Here is a 22233-nt window from a genome sequence, read left to right as displayed (position 1 = left end):
TCCTTAACTCTTTCAGAAGAAGAAAAAGAACTCTTTCCTTAACTCTTTCTTTATAAAGATATGCAACGAACCGTGTGATGATATGTCCGGCAGATACAATTTGCATTTCGGCATTTTACGCATACAACGGTAGCTTAGAACAACACACTGATATTTCGTACTCATATATTATAACACTTTCCATAGTTGAATTGAAATATATTTCAGCGGTATGTGGTTCAGATATCTTATCGTAATATTGCGGGATTTTATACATGCAAAGCACTCTTACGCTCTCTCTTTTACGTTATCTCTCTCAAATGATAAGATATAGCGTCGATGTTTCGCGTACAGTCGTTCATGATATTAAAACTTCATGACAAAGTAATTAGACAAGTAACTAAAATACGGGTAGTTGAGTAGCAAATACTATTTCTAATGTGAGTCTTGCATCCTGATATAATCTATGCGGTATTCCTCACATACGTATATCAAGACAAATAAGCAAAAACATTCGACTACAATCAACATCAAAGAGAGATAAATCTCTCGACAGCGTACCCGGGAAAAAATGAAAAAGATCTCATTACATATGCATAGATCAAATTAGATCTTAATACGTAGATCTCATTAGATCGCTATTTTGACCTGATCTAAATGGATCTACTTATATATATATATATTTCTATCTCATTCGTTTCAGAAACCATCAGAAAAATATTTTTATATTTTATGAATTACTCTCTAACTTTCGTGTAGTGGAATCTCACTCTTTTGAAATATCACTTCAAGTAATAGTGATCTCAAAAGTTTCAAAAGAAAAGAAGAAGAAAAGAGTATTGGATCGGTTTTCCGGATGGTTATTTATAAGGTGATAACACAAATGTTACTTGCGAGAACGTCACGTCTGGCCTGGCCATCTATCGGTCGCTTGGTGAAGCAGAGGTGGGAATCACACACACTTGTGTTGATTTTTGTCTTTTGTTCCATAATCGAGTACATTGAAACGTATGATGTAAAAATAATTAATATTCGCAAATTAAGTAGAAATTACTATTTTTGGTAATTATGTACTTTAACGGACCCAGCCCCGATGACCTTGACCTTGACATATGTTGTCAAGGTCACCCTCCTGAGTGATCTTGAAAAGGTTTTAGCCGTCGCTCGTTGTTTATTAAAAAGTTATTAACAAAAGAAGTTTAATAATTTTGCACGAATTTTCAGCTGTCCACGCGAAGCAAGGACTTGAGTTTGACATATATTACAAAGGTCACCTTCCTGAATAACCCGCACTAGGTTTCACCCTTCGCTCGTTGTTTGTTAAAAAGTTATTAACAAAAATGTTTAATGAATAAAGTATAATTTTACGATACCATATACGTTTATGAAAGAGTATATTTGATGGAATTGTAGCTTAGGTTAGGTTAGGTTAAGTTAAAGCAGAGAATACTTTGTATTTAACTGTTTGTGCTTTTGGTTAAAGTGAAGAATACTTTATACTTATATTAAAAGAAACTATTCTATATATTAACAATTCACTGCTTTAAATGACTTTCCTTTCTTCGTTCATATACATATTCGTCGTTTATATCTTTCAATATTCAATATTTTTTCAAAATAACTACTATATTTTCGAAATTTTTTTTGTTAGTAACTTTTTCATAAACAACGATTGACAACTAAAACCTAGTGCGGGTTATTCGGGAAGGTAACCTTTGTAATATATGTCAGTATCATGTTCTTGCTTCACGTGGACAGCTAAAAATTCATGCGAAATCATTAAACTTTCTTTGTTTATAACTTTTTAACAAACAACGAGCGACGGCTAAAACTTCTTCAAGGTCACTCAGGAGGGTGACCTTGACAACACATGTCAAGGTCAAGGTCATCGGGGGCTGGGTCCGTTAAAGTACATAATTACCCTATTTTTTTATATTAATTATATAATTTCGAATCAATTTAATACAACACATTTTTCATTTCTGTTATTTCATTCTATCTCATGAGATCTGCTTTTATGTCTCATCAGATCTGCAAAGATCTAGCATTAGTCCTGAATTATGGAACATATATCCACTAAAATCTGATCTAACCAGACTTGGTGAAATTGACTATCTTAATATCATTATAATATGGATCTGCCCAGATAACACACAATATTCTATGAATATTCTATATAGCTTCGAATATACTTCTTTGAGAATATTCTCAAAGAAATCATCCATACACATTTGTAGAATATCCTTATTTATAAAGAATAGTCTATAAATCTGCCCACAACATTTAAAATATCAGCAATACGAATATATCCTTTACATATTCTATAAATGTTAGATGCAACATTTAAAATATCAGCAATACGAATATATCCTTTACATATTCTATAAATGTTCACAGAATATTCAAATGTATTGAAAATGTAGATGGCGTTCAGAAAGCACAGGAAATACCAACTCATAACCTAATCTCTTTTTCGTTTCACTTTCACGTGGAGCACTGACGAATTACCATACGCAAATTGGCGACAAATTATTTTACGTGTTCATATATAGTGTTCATTTTGCAAGTGTTCAAGTGTTCATGTTTGAAATATATACTATGTATATAAATTATATTTATTTTTCCATCATTGATCAGTTAGATGCAAATACATATATTGATAAAAAAAGATAAAAAATAACATCAAAATATGTTTCATCATGTTATATATAAGTCATCCTATACATAAGTTGTAATATACTAATTTAGTTGTGAATTTATATATACATATATTATAAATAAACAATTGCAATCTATCCTATATCATAACTATTTTTATTATATGTATATGATAAAACATATTTTGTTGTTTTCATTAAGGCTGCGTCCCAAAATTCACTGTCAGTACTGGAAATCTATAGTTATGTCACGTATACTATATATTATACTATATAAGTATATGTGACATACACTATAGATTTTCAGTACTGACAGTGAATTTTGGAAGAACTCAGCCTGAATATAATTCAATTGTAGAATATTCTGTAAATATTCTTTAGATTGTACTAAACAGCTTCTATGAATATTCTTGAAATATGCTAAAGAATATTCTTTGGATCTATCTAGAATATTTAAATTGGTCTCATTTCAACATTTTATGTAGATTTATAGAATGTCTTCTAGTACATTTTTAGAATATTCTTAATATTCTCGACGCATATTCATTGAATGTTCATAGAAAGTGTTTGTGTTATCTGGGTGTAGACATAAAATAATGAATTTAATCATTTTCAATGTCAGATCCCAGGCAGCACATGTTAGCCTAATATATGTTTCTTAGACGTATCTAATGTCTAAGAAACATAAAGTACCATTTAAGAAACTGTTTAAATAGAAACCGTTTTTAGACCTAAATTTTAAAAACGTATTTTTCACGTTTGAACTATCGGTTTACTTAACCTGCAGACTTGATGAAATTGATCTAAATCTCTATAGATCTAACGTTAATAATTTTAATATCCTATAATTATATCTACTTCGATATTATTATATCTCCATAGATCCCATCTGAAATATATTTAGTTTCGATTATATAAAAGTAGATATGCCTAGAGATTAATATATCTTCGTAGATTTAAAATCTAATTTCCTCAAATTGGATACAACATTTAAGTGGATCTTAGTTTATCCAATCAGATTTTAGTGGATATAATTGCGATAATTCAGGACTAATGCTAGATCTTTGCAGATCTGATGAGACATAAAAGTAGATCTCATGAGATAGAATGAAATAACATATAATCTACGCATACATAATGAGATCTTTTTCATTTTTTCCCGGGTATTTATTCTCTAAACGATACGAATTTGAAACAGTACGAATTCTATCTGAAATAATTTCAAATTGAATATCTCTCAATTTTGAAGTTCTATAATTATATCCAATTCAGGATATTTATACACAAATAAATTACTTTTCATACAGTTGCGAGAGGTATTTTTCTTGCATTAAAAGCTTTTCATTTGTCCAAATTTGCTTGTGTTTCGAACGCATTGTATCGTTGTTTGTCACGCAATATCGTTTCATGTACATATAGATATATATATAATTTATATCGTTCCAACTAGAGATTTTTGAAGCGGTCATACATGCTCCGGCGCACACAATGCATCAGCGAGGTTATTGGTTGCATCGAAAAAACTTTTTTAATTTTTCCAGATAAAGGTATGGCCAGTTTGACCAACGGCTTTTGTAGCGCATTGCCTCGGACCAGATAATACTGTGTAATTGGCGAGCGGATCATTCCGGGCAGGTAATGCTGCTTAATTGACGAGCGGAAAACAATGCGCTGGATGCGTTCATTATCCGTGCGGTATTCGGCGATTATATCGCGCATGAAAAATCGCTCGCGAATGGCGTTTCCGCGCAAACGAATTGGACGCCGATTAAATCGCCGCAGACTGAGTAGCGCGTTGATTGGCGGCGATTTGCGGCGATGAATTGTTATCTATTATCTGAAATCATCCAAGAGAAAGGTAGAAATCAATAACTCTTTCAGGAACGTTTCCATGAACATGCAAGCAGTTTGCAACTGCGATGGTGGTGTAATGGTGAGCATAGTTGCCTTCCAAGCAGTTGATCCGGGTTCGATTCCCGGCCATCGCAGAATTTTTACTTTTTAATCAAACGTTTATTCTTGCATGAAAATATATGGTCTGTATCGTGCGCCCGCGATTTTACGCCTTGGATTTTCAACTGCGATGGTGGTGTAATGGTGAGCATAGTTGCCTTCCAAGCAGTTGATCCGGGTTCGATTCCCGGCCATCGCAGGAATTTTGTTTTTTAGTGAAATGTTTATTTTTATAAGAAAATATAGTTTGTAACGTGCGACTGCAATTTTATGTCTTGCATTTCTATCTGCGATGGTGGTGTAATGGTGAGCATAGTTGCCTTCCAAGCAGTTGATCCGGGTTCGATTCCCGGCCATCGCAGGAATTTTGTTTTTTAGTGAAATGTTTATTTTTATAAGAAAATATAGTTTGTAACGTGCGACTGCAATTTTATGTCTTGCATTTCTATCTGCGATGGTGGTGTAATGGTGAGCATAGTTGCCTTCCAAGCAGTTGATCCGGGTTCGATTCCCGGCCATCGCAGGAATTTTGTTTTTTAGTGAAATGTTTATTTTTATAAGAAAATATAGTTTGTAACGTGCGACTGCAATTTTATGTCTTGCATTTCTATCTGCGATGGTGGTGTAATGGTGAGCATAGTTGCCTTCCAAGCAGTTGATCCGGGTTCGATTCCCGGCCATCGCAGGAATTTTGTTTTTTAGTGAAATGTTTATTTTGTAAGAAAATATAGTTTGTAACGTGCGACTGCAATTTTATGTCTTGCATTTCTATCTGCGATGGTGGTGTAATGGTGAGCATAGTTGCCTTCCAAGCAGTTGATCCGGGTTCGATTCCCGGCCATCGCAGGAATTTTGTTTTTTAGTGAAATGTTTATTCTTGTAAGAAAATATAGTTTGTAACGTGCAACTGCAATTTTATGCCTTGCATTTCTATCTGCGATGGTGGTGTAATGGTGAGCATAGTTGCCTTCCAAGCAGTTGATCCGGGTTCGATTCCCGGCCATCGCAGGAATTTTGTTTTTTAGTGAAATGTTTATTTTTATAAGAAAATTTATAGTTTGTAACGTGCGACTGCAATTTTATGTCTTGCATTTCTATCTGCGATGGTGGTGTAATGGTGAGCATAGTTGCCTTCCAAGCAGTTGATCCGGGTTCGATTCCCGGCCATCGCAGGTTTTTACTTTTTTGTTCTTTGAAGATAATAATTAAGTAATAAATATCTATATAAGTGATAAATTTTATTTTATATTTTTTTCAATATATGTAAAATTTCTGTTTACGATGGTAATATAATAGTTATTTCGTGATTTTCTTGTTTCTTTCAAATAATATATTTGATTTTGATTCTTGCTTGTCACAGAATTTCTTTGTTCAAAATTTTACTTTTGCTATAGTAAGACAGCTTATATTACTCTAAAAGAGATTGACTTGACATCTGCGATGGTGGTGTAATGGTGAGCATAGTTGCCTTCCAAGCAGTTGATCCGGGTTCGATTCCCGGCCATCGCAGGTGTTTATTTTTGGAATATTTTTTACTTTTTAAAAATTTTTAAATATTTATGTTTAGTAATAATATTCATAAATTTTTTAATGCATGATATTCCTGATTTAATCAGTTAATCATCGTACTGACATTTAAGTGAGGGAAAGGAACTGAAAATTCTCATCACTAAACGATAATAAACTATTAACTGGAAGATAAAGAGAAGAAAATTCTTTTCTCTTTGATGAGACTGCTAAAATATAAGTTCTAAAATAGATTTCCTCAAATACACCAATGTAATGATCAACAGGTATCAAGAACAGTTACACTTAACTTTAGTGCTTAACATACTCTTGACACTTAATAAAAAATTTTCAATTTAATATTAAACTTTGTTTTTACAAATATCGTTTCTGTTTAAAATAAATAATTACTTATAATCCTTAAACAAGATAGTTTAACAGGTTCGATCGATTTTCTTAGTTCTTCGCTACAACGGCAGAGCGCAGCACTAGTCGACCTTATCTCCGTGCGTTCTCGATCTCTTGTGAAGCGATTGCAACGTTGCATCTAATGATTGGTAGACTGTGGCTGACGGCGTTGGGAACATTGTGTCAGTAATTATGAGATGCATCCACAGTTTTCCAAATTAAAATAAACAAGTTTTCGAATGTTATTTGTACATTCGCTCTGATCGACTTTTTAACAACAATCTCGCTATCATGCAGGTATACATCATGTTGTTATTTGGAAAACAATTGATGATGGAAAGACATTGGTCACGTTTGTCGTGCGAGCCGTTCGAGCCAATGGCCGAGCATGTGGGCTCGCACGATCTGACAACAGCGCAAGCGTAGACAACATCGCCTCGGAGCGCAGATAGACGGGAACACGCCTTCAGTTGCTTGTGTACCGTGCGAGAGTGTTGCAGTGCTGCAGCGACTAGAAGAGATTACTCAGATTTTCGAACAAAGAATAGATTCGCGTTCAACGTCTTCAAAACGTAACTCTACGGTCGCACAACTGAGATCCTGGGATAGGAAGGTGCGGAGCGATCAGCGAGTCAGCGAGAGAGGACGTCTACTCGAAAAGAAGAGGTGAAAAATTAGGAAAAAAAAGAAAAAAAACAGGAACGAACAGGTATATATTCTAATTAAACACGAAGATTCTTTCAGGAATATTAAGGTGGCAATTCCGTAAAACGTCGTATAAAAAGAAAAAAAAGTAATAATCGTGACAAAAAAACTGCGTTCCAATTCACGCTACGCTCGTTCGAATAAAGGAAACAAAAAGAGTGCGTTTCGTCAGAAAAATACGGCGCGCATAACAGGTAGTTGTAGGAAAAAGTAGTACCTGATACCTGCTCCTGTTTATTGTTCGTTGTCAGCATCAAGGATCCCTTGCAGGTTCCTCTGCCGTGGCTAGTTTACCGGAGTTAGTTGATTTTCAGAGTCGTCGACCGTCGATGTTCTTTTTATTCGATATTATTGACAATCGCAATATCATCGGGCGATTTGAGTGGATTGTGTAGGTAGTATTCGCATTAATGTGCGCGTATTAAAATAGATTGCCAAATTCCCAAAATCTGACGCAATCGGCAAAGAGGAAAGAAAAAGGCGAATTTACGGCTGAAGTGAGATCGAAGAACGTATTTTCGTATACGTGGTGTTTCGTGAAAAGCATTTACGCTCTATTACTACGCGATAGTGAATAACAATGTAGTATAATTTAAATAAATAGATTTAATAATTTTAAAAAATTATTCTCTCTTCCTGTGAGTGCTGTTAATGACGGCACGAATATTAATTTTTTAATATACGTTTTTATACACGTGATGTTTCGTGTTCGGAGCATTTATTGCTACGCAGTATTGAATAACAATGTATTATAATTTAAATAAATAGTAAAATTATTCTCTCTTTCTGTTTGAGTTCTGTTAATGACTGCACGGATATTTATTTTTTAGATATAAATTAGGACTGTGGAAGAATATGTGATACAAATTATAGTGCCATAGATTAAATCCGTGAATTGTATATCGTAAAGATGGATGTGTCACATCAAGACATTCTCAGTCGCTTGAGAATGAACATAGTTCAGGATTTGAATATAGAAAATGGTATCCTACAGCAATTGCAGTCCGAATACATCTTAAAAGATGATGATATTAAATACATTTATATTGGAGCTACTAAAGAAGAGAGAGCGGAAAGATTATTAGATTTATTGCCAAAGTATGTATGCTTTGTTTATATTTGTGTATCCTGCTTTTTTAGATCTTTTTTATCGTCACTTTATTATTATAATAGTAACAGTACTTACATGTCACATTTTTATAGATTACATTCCGACTTAACGTCACATATATGCTTACAATAAATCAGACTTTAATGCAACTCATTATTAAGTGTCTGTATTAACACTTTTTTTAAGATGCGGTGCATGCGCTTTTGATGTCTTTCATGAATCGTTAAAACATCACTATGACTGGCTTAGTGATGAAATAGATAAATTATTGGGCAATTATGAGATAGAGACAAATGGAGAAATAGATTATTATGCTGGACCTCCCAATGTACCACCCCTTTCTCCATTAACGGTTACCAGGAAAGAGAAGGTATAATTACGAAAATTCTATACTAAGCATTATTTGATATATTAAGATACATGAGTCAGTCTTACCATTATGATTGTGAATATATCGATAATATGATAAGATAAGACAAGACCATAAACTGTGAAGTATCAATTAGAAATGTTAGATGCATTTCATTTGTATTCTCTGTATAATCTAATATCTCACATTATAATACGTATAAAAATATATTTCATTGTTACTAAATATATATTTATCATATCACTTTTGATGATTTTAACAACCAAACAATAGAATATTGGCTATTGTTCGGCTTTACAATTTTCAATAACATCTATTATTAGATTTAATCTATTACAATAGACAATTTTTAATTCTTATCTAGTTCAATTGTTTCCTTTTATGCATACATATGGAAACATGAATGTAACTGTAAGTTTATATAGAGTTTATCGCTTTAACAGCTTCTGCGTATCATGATATGAGTCTAAAATATATGTAAGATAGCTGTCTATTACGTAGCACATCATATTTGTAGGTGGAACAGCTGAAAATGGCTTTACGAGAATTAAATCCTACGGAATACATCGTCTTGCATGGGATGAAAGGATTTGGAAAATCATGCTTAGCTGCGAGCACCCTCAAGGACATCAAATTAGTGAAAAATCTATTCTGCGTATGATGATTTTCTACTTTTACATTTATGTTATAATAGTGTTTTATATTTTTGCACACAATTAATTTCCTTTTGTTCTCGTTTTAGAACAAAGTCTATTGGATTAAATTTACTTGCAATCGTCTAATTGACGAGGAGATATTGATTCAGTTAAACACACTTTATCATAATGTGAGGAACTTGGAGATCCAACCAGAGTCATTTAAAATACTGGAAAAGGATGCTTTGATCCGGTTTTTCAAACATTACTTCAATAAGGAAGAAAATCGCAATGCTCTATTGATTTTAGATGATGTTTCTGACAAAAAGATTATTGAGACTTTTGATTTTGATTGCAAGACTCTAGTTCTTACTGCTGATATCGATATTTTACGTCGAAAGAGACCTAAGATAACAATACAGGTATTATTATTAGCTTTCGTTACGCCTGTATGTTAAATGAAAGTGCTTATTACGTATGTATGAATTTTTTAACAAAATATATATATATATATATATATATTATTTTCAGATGAACGATGGATTTACAGAATCAGAGACACTAGGTTTATTTGCCAAAGTGTTGGAAATGGACGTGAACAAGTTACCTATAGAAGCAAAGAGAATTCACGAAGAATGTAAGGGCATGCCATTACTTATAGCGATGTTTGCTGCTCAATTTGAAGAATTTAAACACGACATGAAAATACAACCCAATAGATGGAAGTATTATCTGGATTGCTTGAGGAAAAAGGATGCGACAAACAAGTAAACACATATACGAACATTATTATATAACTTTTAAATTACGTATGTCGATTATAAAAATCTAAATACTATTATGCCATCATTGCAGAGTAATGAGAGAGTTCTTCCAAAAACAAGAAACTATTTTTGATATGTCTATTGAACAACTAAAACCAGATTTGAGAGAACATTACACAACTATAGCTGTTTTTAGTGAAGATGTTAACATAACTCCAAAGGTATGCGTTATAAAATATAATATGTTTAACAAATAACTACGTATAATTTCTTGCAACGCAATCTTGATTACATAATTAAATTTTTCGTAGACTCTGGAAATCCTCTGGGGACAAAATATATTTCATGTCGAAGAGTTGATGCTGGATTTGTGCCATAAATCACTCGCAGCAAAGAAATGGAACAAAGACTTAAAGACTTATGTTTACGGTGTACATGATTTATTGCTATGCCATTTGCGGAAAAAGCTAACGAACGATGAACTGACGCAGTTGCACAAGTCTGTCATTGAAAAATATCGCGCGCACTGCGCCAACGATTTCTCAAAGTTACCGGATGATAATTACATTTATTCATACATTGGTCATCACTTGGAGCAAGCCGAATTATTCTCCAAATTTCGGTCACTTTACTTAAACTTTGACTTCATTCAAGCTAAAATAATGTATGCTGGTTTAAATGATTTATTGCTGGATCTAAGAAAATACAGACAACACATTACGTTGTGCAACAAAGAATACGAAGCAAAAGTGTTCGATCTGGAAAGGTTCCTTCAAGAGCAAGCAAGCGTGATCGGACAACACAGACGTAAAAAATGCTTAGACATAATACAAATAGCTATGAAACATCCGTATGACGATTACGTCGCGCAGACTGCCAAGCACCTGGCTATGAAGAGACAACAATATGTGTACTTGTACCATGACAACGTCGAGCACGTCAATATGCCATTAACCGAGGAAATATCGACTGGTATCTACACGTCGTCTTTTACGGACAATCCTGATTTAATTTTGAGCGGAAATACATCGGGCAAAATAATCCTGTGGAATTGCGAAAGTAAGCAGCAGAAGGTCTTCAATGGCCACAGCGACGATTGCTTTATCAAAAAGATTATCGTGTCCGCGAATGGTGATTGTTTCTTGTCACTGAGCAGCAACGGTGTAATAAAGCTGTTCCCTCTGTCCGATAATGAAATGTTTGATCAAAAACACATGCAAGTGGAAAGTCCACGGCAGAAACAGAGCTGCTGGTCTGGCTTTTTTGCAAACTTTAACGAACAAGATGACAGCTTGATGGAGTTTTCGGTGAGGAATGAAATTATATTGGATATGGTCTTCGGACACAGGGATAAATGTATCGCCGCTTGTACCGACAAAGGAACGATTCAGGTATTTAATATATCAGCGCACATAAATTAGCTTTTTACTGTAGGATCTTTTTTATATACATTGAAATCCTCTGTTATCATGAAATTATAATGTGTAATTGTTTTAAGATATGGGACCGATATGGAGAAAGTATCTTTACCCTGAGCGATATCGAAAAGTAAGTATAATTGCATTCTGAGAGAGTGAGAGAGGGATGCGTGCGTATGTAATTAAATACATTATGCGTTCTGTTACAGGAAATCCTTAACGAGAATAACATTTACGGTACAAGGCTTGCTGCTGAACGTAATGGAGGAATCGGGTGTTGTTTTCTGGTACGCGTACAGCGAAAACGACTATAATACTACTTACCGATATATCTCCTGCTACAATCTGCAATTAAAGAACGAAAAGGTAATCTTCCTTCATAACGTACCCGAGTATGATGACTCGTTGGTAATTGTCACCGAGAAAGAAGCTATGTTATTGACATGGACGCGAAACATGTCTGACGAGAATCAAGTGTACAAGTTCAACAAAGTAGTAAGGACTTCCGTTGAGGATGATTCGGTAACTTACGTCTGCGCGACCAGGACTCACGATAGTGCGTACCTAATCGTGGCTGATTCCGCCGGTTTCATAAACGTGTGGAACATTTTCAATGGATTGATACCGGTCGCGACTTACAGAAGTCACGTCACGTCCTTGGATACTTACTGGTTAAAGGAAGAAGGCTATCACATCGTACGTATTGCGCTTTCCGATATATTTAATTTATTATTTCTAAAATTACGTACGTAATGTAATAAAATTTCTCTTTTTCCTGCCAGATATGTGGAAACGACAATAAATTACTGTACAGGTGGAAACTCCCAATAGTAGAATCGGATAAATCGCCAAGGTATGTACATTTTTCTTAAATGCTTATGCATTACACACTTTATATCTCTTAATTTTTAAATAAATCTTCTAATATCTATTATCAAATTAGGAATTACTTGTTTGATGCTATTGCTAAACCTCTTGACGAAGTGGACATTGTGGTCAAAGAGAGCCATCCAAGAAATATTGTAGCTCTGTATGGGGAGAAAGTAAAAGAATTTGAATATCGAGAAAACAACATTTTAAGCTTACATCTTTCTCCTGATGGAAGGGAAATAGTGTACGTTACGGAAAATCATGCCATAATGTTGCTTAACATAGAAACCGATGAAACCAAGCTTGTCTCGCAAGTGGATAAGCCAGTTAAATTTGTGAAGATTATAAATATCGACAATACAAATTTAGTAGTGTTTGGATGGCTGGACGATTACTTCAACGTACGTATGAGACACATGAATTGTTTATCGAGTACTAAAAGAACATGTTTTAATTGTTAATTGTGTCCACAGGTGTGGCAACATTCTAACCCGATGTGCAAAATCGAAAGTAAAGGATGTATCGCTCATATTCATGCATTGAGCAACTATCATGTAATGACAATAACGCAGAATGGTATAATGACGCTTTGGCGTACTATCATGCCCTGGCGATTAATGAGCCAAGAAACCGGCGCTAGCTTACCAAACACGCATATTTCGTTTACCTGTTTAAGTCACCATAACAAATATTTAGCAATTATAAAAGAACCGAATCACTTAATCGTGTACACTCTCTACGAGGATGCAGAGGTGATGCCGAGTATGAAACTACGACATTATTACAACCACGGTTTCTCACATAGAGTTACTTGTTGCGATATCTCGCAAAATGAGCAATACATCGCCGTCGGTCTTCAGACAGGATTAATTTGTGTAAGTGATTATTGCTAATAATTTATTTCGCGATTATTACCAATACGTATATTATATTTGTATAAATTTATACAATTTTTCTTTGTTTCTAGATTATCGATATCAAAAGTAAGACAGAAATTACTAAACTGTCTTTCCATAATAATTCCATCGCCCAATTGTCCTGGGCGCCTGTTACCATAGATGTTCCGATCTTGTTCTCCCTGACGAACGACGAAATGGTTTGGTGGAACATTGCTTTAGTGAAGAACAACGCGAAGAGGAGGAGCCGAATGGGCATCAGTCACAGTACAAGCACTCCTTCACTCAGCACGAGTATGCCATCGAATTTCCGAATACACATACCCAACAGCCAAAGCGTGGACACGGGTGTGGCCAATTTACAAGACGGTGAGAAATCAACTGCGGACGTTACAAATGTTGTTAGTGACGTAAGTAGATATTGGAGGGGCAAGATAGGCAAGAATCCCGAGATACCGGAGTTATTGACCGTTGTCGAATTGCCGCCGAGTCGAAACGTGAAGGTGTGCATTTCGCCAGATTTTGATAAATACGTCACGGTTGATACTTATGGGTCTATTTATACATTTAAGCTGATTGATTAGTAATTGTTTTGATATAATAGAAAAATGCAGTCTGTTTCTCTTTGAAATAGATTGATCACAAAGTTAGTGCAAAATACGATATTGTAAACGTGCAGTTACGTGTGATAAAAGGATTCCTATAATAATATAGGAAGATGTAAACGCACGGATACGATGGCGCTATATTCTGCGATATGATCCAATGATTATATTGTTATAGAAAATTGGAAGAAAAAAAACAAAAAAATGCTGTGTACCTGCATCGGTATGGTACGATCAAGGATCGCATTAAGATACACGAATTAGTACGTTATCTTAATGAAACCAATATCATAACATGTGTTACCATATATTAACATATGCTCAAGTTTATGTTAATGAAGTATACATCAGTGTTAACTCAACACTGCCACTTGCATTTATCAAACGTCTGGCCCAATTTACTATTTATCTAAGGTTCAATATGCATTTCTTTTAATATTTAGTAATTCAAGTTTTGATATCAATTTTCTCTTTTGCTATATATCTATAGAACAGACACTGTTACGATAAATTACGATAGAACAATTCGGTTATATATTAGGAATGTCATTTAGTTTTGAGGGTTTTCCAAAAGATAGTTCTAGTGTCAGCGTTCTCGAAGACATTCCAATGACAGCTTCTTCATTCTTTTGACATTAATCCATGACATTTAGTCATTTACTAATAATAGACGCAATGAAAGTCATGTTTGCACTGTCGTAAAAATGAAGCTTCCAAAAAAGCATTTTCGACATTCATTGCTCCTGTTTTTTAATCGGAAAAAATCTGCGGCTGAGGGTTATAGACTTCTTATGGAAACTTATGGTAATTTAATGCTCTTGCCAGTTCTGAAGTGGATTTTTGTCCAAAAAAGTTTGAGAATGTAGATTTGTAAGCATTATTGCGCAAAAATCCAACACAATCCACTTCAGAACTTGTCAGAGCATTAAATTGTTGATCGTTGCCAAACATTTACATGACATGGGAAAGAAGACTAAAAAAAAACCCCAAAACTAAATCACACTCCTAATACATGTATGTATTTGTGCCATTTGTAAATCCTTTACAAATATCCAAGCTGCCAAATGTACATATTCTATGTAAATACATTTCTATGCTCTCGCAAGATAGTTAACTTTCAGTTAATCTCATTTTTAATAGAAATAGGAAAACAATTTCAACAGACTGTCATCTGGACATTTTCAGATATTGTTTGATATTTTCAGATAGAAAGTTGTTAATACCTTTCTATGAGAATTAGGATAATTTTGTACATGTATTAAATAGTGTTTTTAATCGCATCCACAAGAAAATTATTCAAATACTTCGTAATAATTATCAAGGAGAATTTTTAGAGAAATTTTATATTTTTTGCAATATTGAACAAAACACTGGAATAGTTTCAAAGTGCATAATAGTGTGCAATGATATGTGATAAAAAATATCCAAATGTCCAAATGTAATAAAATAAGAAATGGCAAAACAATAAGCACAGTTGTTTTCACAATATTGATATACATGTATGTTCTTTCTTAATTAAGACTATCATGATTTTATTAACGCACTTATTAAATACATTTCTTATAATTATAATTGATAATATTTTAGTGGATCTTATAATTAGAATTTCAAAAGAAATAAATCCGACATTTATATTGACTATAAAATTCGCAATGAATAAATATAACATTGTTTAAAATCAATCGTGTTATCAAACATAGAATATATGTAATATGGCCAGGAATATTGTTGGAAACAGATAATATTCATAGATACAACGGTAGTAGTTTTTTGTATCGAAAATGTTAAGTATTTTCGATACAGAAAATAATGATACGAAAGTGCTTTTCGTATTATTCTTCCCAGTGTTGTATCAAGAATTTAGAAAAAGTAAGACTGATGAACATGACAGTTCACAAATTTTGATAGATCCATCCAGTCAAATAGTTGCCATGTTTCATACATGTATGTATGTACATATAATATCAATATATGTAATAGCCCTCGCAAATTGCGGTTGTAAAACGTTGTAAAATTTGATTACGCGTAATTCATGTGCCTTATACATATGTAAGACATTCAGAGTTACGTTATTATGTGAACTTGAACTTAGAAGCTTATATGAGCGCAAGCTTTACCAAATTATACATACTTAGTTTAAAAGTGTGGATATATCTGTGACATCGTTATATCATTATTTTTAAAGCTTACCATCAAAGCTTCATTGTGATCAAGATTGTGGTTACATATGTTTTACTAGATATATTTATGTTAATGCTCAAAACATGGGACGAACATGGAAAACGAATTCTACGAGAAAAGTTTTATCGAACTCTCAGTTGCAGTTTAGAGTTGAAAAACGTATCCTATGTTATGAATAACATATACTTTTTATATCTTATAAGTTTTTTTACATGTTTTAATTTTTGTGCATTTTTAACTCTATCAATGTTTTAACGTGCTCGATTTTAAATCTCGGATTATCGTATTACTGAGGGCTTGAATTGATCTCATTGCTATACAATATATAAGTTTAGAGGAATCTTAATGTGCCGGTAATTATGAAAGTGGTCTAAGTAAATCAAAATGCTTCTATGTTATTGTAATATAAATCAATACTACAATTGTAATGTAAATCGATAATATAAAATAAGTGATAAATTCAATTTTTTTAGAATTTTGACTTAGACTATTTTCATAATCAGCACGTATATAGAGATTAACAATTTGAATATATATAGATTTTTATATATATAAAAGAAATTGAATATATATAATTGAAATTGTTAATCTCTCTATACCTTTATACATAAGATAATATTCTTTTTGTGATGTGGATTAGCTTGCATCTCTGATGCGGAATGATTCTACATATAATTAATATGAATTACTTGATTAAAAAGCTTAATGCTTTAAGAAAAACTTCATTTGTTTCTTTATGTAATTCTTACACGGATAAATAAAATGCAATGCAAAGCGCAGGTTTTGCTCGATATGATATAACGCGATAGAATTTTTTGATACCAGTGGAAATGAATAGATAAATGAATGATAAATAGATGTAAGTTTATCCTTGATTTGATGAGATGTATTGCGAGCGCGAGCAAAGGTTGCTCAGGTTGTTCAAAAATGAGCAATCAATCGGCATAATTAAATATTCCGCTGAGCTCAATTTTTTATCTCGTTTTATTGTACATATATTATTTACACATTTTTATATTTTATATCATTATTGTTATAAAAATATATTGATACAGATATATCAATAAAAATTGTGTCGTGTATATACACATACACGACTTTGTACACTCGTATGCGATCTTTATCATAAATTATCCAAATTATTACTCTTTCCTTATCATATACCTATATATTTTTATAATTATATTTCTTAGTTTATATATATTATAATTTTCCTACAAAGATATCTTAGATCACTTTTCGAGATAATATCCGAAAAACACAGGTCGATCTTATCAATACGGAACTAACGCTTGTTTTATTTATAGAGAGAATTTAATCGTCGTAAGAAACTTGGCGAGCATCTGGCTATCCGATTTGGAACTCTTGGCCAATGTCAACAAGTACACTTCCGCAAGGTCGCTGTTTGAATGTATCTCTCCTGCATTAGTTCTTATATATATAATTAAAAAACAATTTAAAAAAACATTATATTATATGTAACAATTATATAACAATTTTAGTTGTATCTATAATACAATTAAAATTGTTTTTAGATTTTAACATACCCTTTGTCTTCCGAAATTTGAAGTAGATCATCCTATCTATGAAAAAATGAAAAAATTTCCTATATCGTTAATAGTCTACCAAACTTTTCATCGATCCATCATTCATGTTTATCCGTGTTTCAGCTTTGCATCCACTCCCGGTCCTACATTCTCTCCTTACCTCCTGAGCACGAGCGTATTGCAGCCATCGCGTCGTTACATCGTCGCATCACGGATTCTATTTGCCTCTTCACGGACCAGCTAGCGAAACGTTCGAAGCCTGGCGCGTACAGGCGCAGATTCATCCTCGAGCTGGGGAGCAGCGTCTCGTTCCTGCAACCTGCTGGGATGTGGCAAGGCGCGGGTGAGCGGCGAGCGCGCCGAGCAACGCGGCCAATCGCCACGCACTTGGTGTTTCTCGGTCGCAGTGCGCGGACCGTCGTCCCGCTCGCTTGTGTGCCGTCTTGCTGATTCGCCGTTTTCCGCTTGATAACTTCCGATCGCCCGCAGAGCCATCGATCCACGTACATCGAGTCGACGACCCTGCGAATGCTGTACCAGCCATGTCGGTCATCTACAGGAACTCGATGAACGCCATCGGCAAGTTCGTGCCCGAGAAACTACAGCCGCTGTGGAAACATCCAGCTGGTCAGTAAGAGCGGTCGATCCGTTCCTTCAGGCCACGCCAAGCAGGTGGCACGTGTACGACATGCGCGTGTGTGCGCGTGTACGTGGGTGTACACGCGTGACGCGCTTCTGTGGTGTGCTGGAAAATGGGAAAAATGCATTTGGATAGCGTGTTCTCCGCGTATAAATAATACTTCGTTCCGCGATCACGTTCTGGTTCATGATTTGCATGCTACACGTATCAATTTTCCTGTCATGCTACGCGATTGTGCTTTTGACGTTGCAGCTAATTTTGGAACAATTGTGCCCGGATTGACGTTTTTATATCTTCCGCAATGACAAATAGCACAGTAGCGAGGGAATGTTCCACAATCGCGGTTTTATCTTGCCGTTCCCTTATCGACTAGTATGACGTATGCATTTTTCCGCATCTCGTTAGCGTTAATCGCGACCCGACGACGATGCCAGGCGAATAGCAAACAACCTAACTCTTTATGATGCATTTTTTTCCAAGGTCGACGCAGTTCTTTAATTAATTAAATCTCGTATACCGGATTAATATAGGTCGCGTTGCTCGCTCTAATCTACATAACACGCGATTTATCCTCCTTCATTACTACTCGTAGTCGTACGTATATAGTCGCTAATCGAGACGCGTGATCTTGTTGATCTTATGATCTTATCAACCTTACGAGTTGCTCGCAGACGCTTTACGTTCGCGATTTATATACCAGGCTAGTTCATAAAATCATGTCTATTACACAAGTCTATGCATTTCGCAATCAATTCCTGATATGGCACAAATAAACTCCGATAAGATAACGAGACTGTCGACAAGAAAACGCATCAAACAAACCGTATAAATGACGTTTTATTTATTATTTCAAGACACATGCACAGAAATACACGTAAACGTACGGACATCACGTTAGCTTGTCCTATTTTCTGCAATGCGTGATTTCATCTAGCTCGCTAATGTGCCGAGGCGAGTATGCCTTCACCGAATTACATAGTGAATGGAAGCAAGGCCACGACAGTTTCGTGTTCACGCTAAAGTTGTTCCAACGAATTTACTTGGGCTGCGAGAGCGGAAACTTGAATAAAGACAGAGTGAACGAATAGAGTCGGTCAAGAACGCGAGGGTGTTCGCGCATGATGCAGTATGCATGCATCAATAACAGTGACGCATTGATTATATTGTTTGCGCTAAAATATCGACTATATTTCTTCGTGCACAATACGCAAATGTTTGATAATGAATATAAAACAAACATAAAATGGCCATGATTGTGTCAATGCATTCCAAAAAATCAATTGCCTCGATAATGATATAATGGCTAGAAATATCTTGTAAATATTTGTTTTTGAATGAATATGCAGCGAGGAGTTGAATTATTGTTTAATTATGCACAAATGATTCTCCTATACTCCTTCTCATACTCTAAAATAATTGTCAAAACGTCTAGTGTGCAAGGCAAGTTTAACAAAAAACAAGTCATAATTACTGTACTTTAAATTACGTATTGTGTCATTGCGTTCCACCGTATTTTACGTCGACTGCAACGTATTGTGTTTCTTTTAGGTCCGCAGACTATTTTCTTCTGGGCACCGGCTTTTAAATGGGTCAGTAATATCTTTTTCGATATCGATCTGTCATAATTCCGATAAATTTAATCAAATAGTGAACAAAGATTAAAAATATCCATGATATTTGTATGCATTCTAAACGTTTACACGAATACAGATTATTTGTAATAAATATTTTTACAATTTAAAATATTTCTTTTCATTGAAAAATAAAATTCATTCTAAATCACATTTAATTAATGTATCACTTTAAAAAATATCGCAGTTGCATCGTTTTATATTCATATCATGCGTCACATGATCGAATAATATTATGCTGGCGTGCGTATATATGGCCAATGTGCAAACCAATTTTGTTCCAAGGCAGTTATTGCGTAATCAACGCTGGCAAATGGACAGAATGTTCCAAAAATAGTTAAAATATTTTACATACTGCATCGTAAAAAACAAGATAAAATGCGCGCTCGAAGCCTAATAAATCTAATGAGAGATAAATTATATAAATAAATTCATTTGATATTTGTAGGGTCTGGTAATGGCCGGCGTCGGTGATTTGCAGAGGCCAGCGAGCAAAATCTCCATCAGTCAATCTGGTGCCTTGGGGATCACAGGATTGATCTGGACCAGATATTCCTTAGCCATCACGCCAAAAAACTGGAACCTCTTTAGCGTGAATCTCTTCGTAGCGTGTACGGCTATATACCAAATTTTAAGGGCTTTCAGGTAACTATTTCAATGCATCTTCCGAGTCGCGTTATCGCATCAAATTTCCGACATTTCCGTTTTAAAGATTAAAAGTCACAAGCACATTGTTTATCGTACTTCTAATTCTCGTTCTCCGCGACAAGTCTGTCTAAAATAAAACTTCTGGTTATTTTTATACGCAGTTTCCATAAAATCTCAACAATGCCAGAGAATTAGCAGTCTGTCGACTTCATCGACTCCTTGCATTATTTATATCGCTTAATGTCGCAGGGTATCAGAGAGACGTCTCTCAAGCGCGATTGCTTCCCACTGCTCTCCGAGTGTTTTAACTATGCCGATTTAATATTTGCTTCAGGTATCAGCGTCAACAAGCGGCTTTAGAAGCGGCAAATCAGATGGCGGCTCCATCAGACGCGGCTCACTGACGACAACTGTATAGATACACATTCCTAGACGACAAAAATAAGGATATATTTAATTGCCTCGTTATTTCGTGTTCCAGGAAATGAACATGAATATTTATGTTACCAGTTTACGTTGACGAATAATTCAGTGATATGTCTAATGTGTACGACCAATACGTACCTTAATGCAAATGAGAAACTAAAGAAGATGGACGAACGATACATCCTTAAATTATATGCTAACTGATTCAAACTGTGTTATAGGAAGACCTAACATAATCGCGTTCGATCCGTTGACGACCGAGCGTCGCCTGTAGTGCGAACATGATGTAACTTTTGAACGTAATTTCAAACGAAAATCAACGTCATCCCACAATGTTACAAAGTGATAATTCTAAACATTTGAAGAGCGTCTGATCGGCGTTTAATCTGGAACACCCCTCGAACGTCTTCGCGATATCTCTTGGGTGATTATATTATCATGTATTAGAATGTATCACATAGAGAACATCACACGGTCCGATAGTGCGCAACGCTTTGTTACTGTATAGTATGCTCGAATTTGCGGTGCCGAATTTACTCGCGCTGCCATCGGCGCACTCCAGTCACCTGACAAACCTTTTCAAAAGCAGGTACAAAAAAGACACCGAGTGCAAAAAATTTGTAAATGTAAAAAAACTTGACGTTGCTGGTTTTCAAACGTGAACCGTTAATCCAGCACGGCGCCAAGTGTTTAAACATTTTTTTTTATTAAAACGCTGTCATATATCTTTTTCATAAAACCAACCAGCGCGTGCACTTGGCGTCTTTTTTGTACCTTTTTGTGAAAAGGTTACCAGGTGATCGCCGGCGGCAGCCACAAGTAACTGACACCGTAAATTCGACCATTTGCTGTACAGTGACACAGCGTTGCGCGCTATCGGATCGCTAATACGGTCGTCATGCGCCACGTGCGTTCTACCTCGAGTTGCGTTCGAGTTCTACCTCGTTAACGCTCACGGTGCTTCCACCATAGGTGTTAGCGCGAAATTATATGTATATAAAATCACGCGGTACCCCTGACAAATGTACAAAGCGCTATCCTTGTATTCCACTAATGCTGTAACTGCCTCGCTTCCTTAATCGGATGAAATAAATGACAGATATTTTTAATGTCGATTCGCTTTCAATACCCGCCGAACAACGACCGCTTAACGATCGAGCGCGCTGCGAAGCTATAAATTCAGCACGACGCGTAGTATCCGCGAATATACGCGTTATGGATAATGGTAAGTCATTAGGCACTAAAGTGACGTTTATCTTCATGATGCTATTACACGCGCGCGG

At 35.0% G+C, this 22233-nt stretch overlaps 3 protein-coding genes and 9 non-coding genes across 18 annotated transcripts; 11 read left to right on the top strand and 1 right to left on the bottom strand.

The window, feature by feature from the left end:
• Window positions 1-4552: 4552 nt before the first annotated feature.
• Trnag-ucc lies at window positions 4553-4624 on the top strand. The gene has a single exon. It is a non-coding gene; the product is annotated as a tRNA-Gly (tRNA).
• A 92-nt stretch (window positions 4625-4716) lies between these two features.
• On the top strand, window positions 4717-4788 carry Trnag-ucc. Its single transcript has one exon. It is a non-coding gene; the product is annotated as a tRNA-Gly (tRNA).
• Window positions 4789-4878: 90 nt separating this feature from the next.
• Window positions 4879-4950, top strand: Trnag-ucc. Its single transcript has one exon. It is a non-coding gene; the product is annotated as a tRNA-Gly (tRNA).
• Window positions 4951-5040: 90 nt separating this feature from the next.
• Trnag-ucc lies at window positions 5041-5112 on the top strand. The gene has a single exon. It is a non-coding gene; the product is annotated as a tRNA-Gly (tRNA).
• A 90-nt stretch (window positions 5113-5202) lies between these two features.
• Window positions 5203-5274, top strand: Trnag-ucc. Its single transcript has one exon. It is a non-coding gene; the product is annotated as a tRNA-Gly (tRNA).
• Window positions 5275-5363: 89 nt separating this feature from the next.
• On the top strand, window positions 5364-5435 carry Trnag-ucc. The gene has a single exon. It is a non-coding gene; the product is annotated as a tRNA-Gly (tRNA).
• A 90-nt stretch (window positions 5436-5525) lies between these two features.
• Window positions 5526-5597, top strand: Trnag-ucc. The gene has a single exon. It is a non-coding gene; the product is annotated as a tRNA-Gly (tRNA).
• Window positions 5598-5689: 92 nt separating this feature from the next.
• Window positions 5690-5761, top strand: Trnag-ucc. The gene has a single exon. It is a non-coding gene; the product is annotated as a tRNA-Gly (tRNA).
• Window positions 5762-6026: 265 nt separating this feature from the next.
• Window positions 6027-6098, top strand: Trnag-ucc. Its single transcript has one exon. It is a non-coding gene; the product is annotated as a tRNA-Gly (tRNA).
• An 80-nt stretch (window positions 6099-6178) lies between these two features.
• LOC105282532 (apoptotic protease-activating factor 1) lies at window positions 6179-14074 on the top strand. 5 transcript variants are annotated; one of them, XM_011344558.3, is made up of 14 exons: window positions 6179-7212; window positions 8039-8306; window positions 8506-8689; window positions 9207-9344; window positions 9432-9746; window positions 9856-10091; window positions 10180-10309; window positions 10400-11479; window positions 11587-11636; window positions 11716-12202; window positions 12289-12359; window positions 12450-12777; window positions 12850-13251; window positions 13344-14074. In XM_011344558.3, exons 2-14 carry the CDS (start codon window positions 8119-8121, stop codon window positions 13854-13856), a joined length of 4122 nt encoding a protein of 1373 aa, XP_011342860.1. In that variant the 5' UTR covers window positions 6179-7212; window positions 8039-8118; the 3' UTR covers window positions 13857-14074. The 5 variants fall into 5 exon arrangements, with proteins under 5 accessions (XP_011342860.1, XP_011342858.1, XP_011342861.1 ...); XM_011344556.3 differs by having other exon boundaries at window positions 6179-7599; XM_011344559.3 differs by having other exon boundaries at window positions 6181-7599; window positions 9216-9344.
• A 1307-nt stretch (window positions 14075-15381) lies between these two features.
• LOC109611175 lies at window positions 15382-18145 on the bottom strand. Of its 2 annotated transcripts, none has more exons than XM_026969373.1 (3): window positions 17766-18145; window positions 17606-17641; window positions 15382-17489 (listed from the first exon to the last, which is right to left on the bottom strand). In XM_026969373.1, the coding sequence occupies exons 1-3, from the start codon at window positions 18112-18114 to the stop codon at window positions 17434-17436; spliced, it is 441 nt and encodes a 146-aa protein (XP_026825174.1). In that variant the 5' UTR covers window positions 18115-18145; the 3' UTR covers window positions 15382-17433. The 2 variants fall into 2 exon arrangements, with proteins under 2 accessions (XP_026825174.1, XP_019888261.2); XM_020032702.2 differs by having other exon boundaries at window positions 15382-17478.
• Window positions 17996-22060, top strand: LOC105282531 (mitochondrial pyruvate carrier 2). 2 transcript variants are annotated; one of them, XM_011344555.3, is made up of 4 exons: window positions 17996-18232; window positions 19794-19834; window positions 20325-20521; window positions 20859-22059. In XM_011344555.3, the coding sequence occupies exons 1-4, from the start codon at window positions 18148-18150 to the stop codon at window positions 20926-20928; spliced, it is 393 nt and encodes a 130-aa protein (XP_011342857.1). In that variant the 5' UTR covers window positions 17996-18147; the 3' UTR covers window positions 20929-22059. The 2 variants fall into 2 exon arrangements, with proteins under 2 accessions (XP_011342857.1, XP_011342856.1); XM_011344554.2 differs by lacking the exon at window positions 17996-18232 and adding an exon at window positions 18239-19685 and having other exon boundaries at window positions 20859-22060.
• The last annotated feature ends 173 nt before the right edge of the window (window positions 22061-22233 follow it).

Source organism: Ooceraea biroi, chromosome 4, assembly GCF_003672135.1.
Source record: "Ooceraea biroi isolate clonal line C1 chromosome 4, Obir_v5.4, whole genome shotgun sequence".
Classification (NCBI taxonomy): Eukaryota; Metazoa; Arthropoda; class Insecta; order Hymenoptera; family Formicidae; genus Ooceraea; species Ooceraea biroi.
This window is presented reverse-complemented; position numbering and strand designations above follow the sequence as displayed.

Bases quoted from the DNA above. Each gene is read 5' to 3' on its own strand.
- LOC105282532 (XM_011344558.3), top strand. From the start codon at position 8,119: ATGGATGTGTCACATCAAGACATTCTCAGTCGCTTGAGAATGAACATA. The intron at 8,690-9,206 runs GTATAATTACGA...TCATATTTGTAG, and splicing joins CGGTTACCAGGAAAGAGAAG to GTGGAACAGCTGAAAATGGC. The intron at 10,310-10,399 runs GTATGCGTTATA...AATTTTTCGTAG, and splicing joins ATGTTAACATAACTCCAAAG to ACTCTGGAAATCCTCTGGGG.
- LOC109611175 (XM_020032702.2), bottom strand. From the start codon at position 18,114: ATGTACGTGGATCGATGGCTCTGCGGGCGATCGGAAGTTATCAAGCGG. The intron at 17,642-17,765 runs GTAAGGAGAGAA...ATTTTTTCATAG, and splicing joins AATACGCTCGTGCTCAGGAG to ATAGGATGATCTACTTCAAA. The intron at 17,479-17,605 runs GTATGTTAAAAT...GAACTAATGCAG, and splicing joins CAAATTTCGGAAGACAAAGG to GAGAGATACATTCAAACAGC.
- LOC105282531 (XM_011344554.2), top strand. From the start codon at position 19,580: ATGAATATGCAGCGAGGAGTTGAATTATTGTTTAATTATGCACAAATG. The intron at 19,686-19,793 runs GCAAGTTTAACA...TGTTTCTTTTAG, and splicing joins CAAAACGTCTAGTGTGCAAG to GTCCGCAGACTATTTTCTTC. The intron at 20,522-20,858 runs GTAACTATTTCA...TATTTGCTTCAG, and splicing joins CAAATTTTAAGGGCTTTCAG to GTATCAGCGTCAACAAGCGG.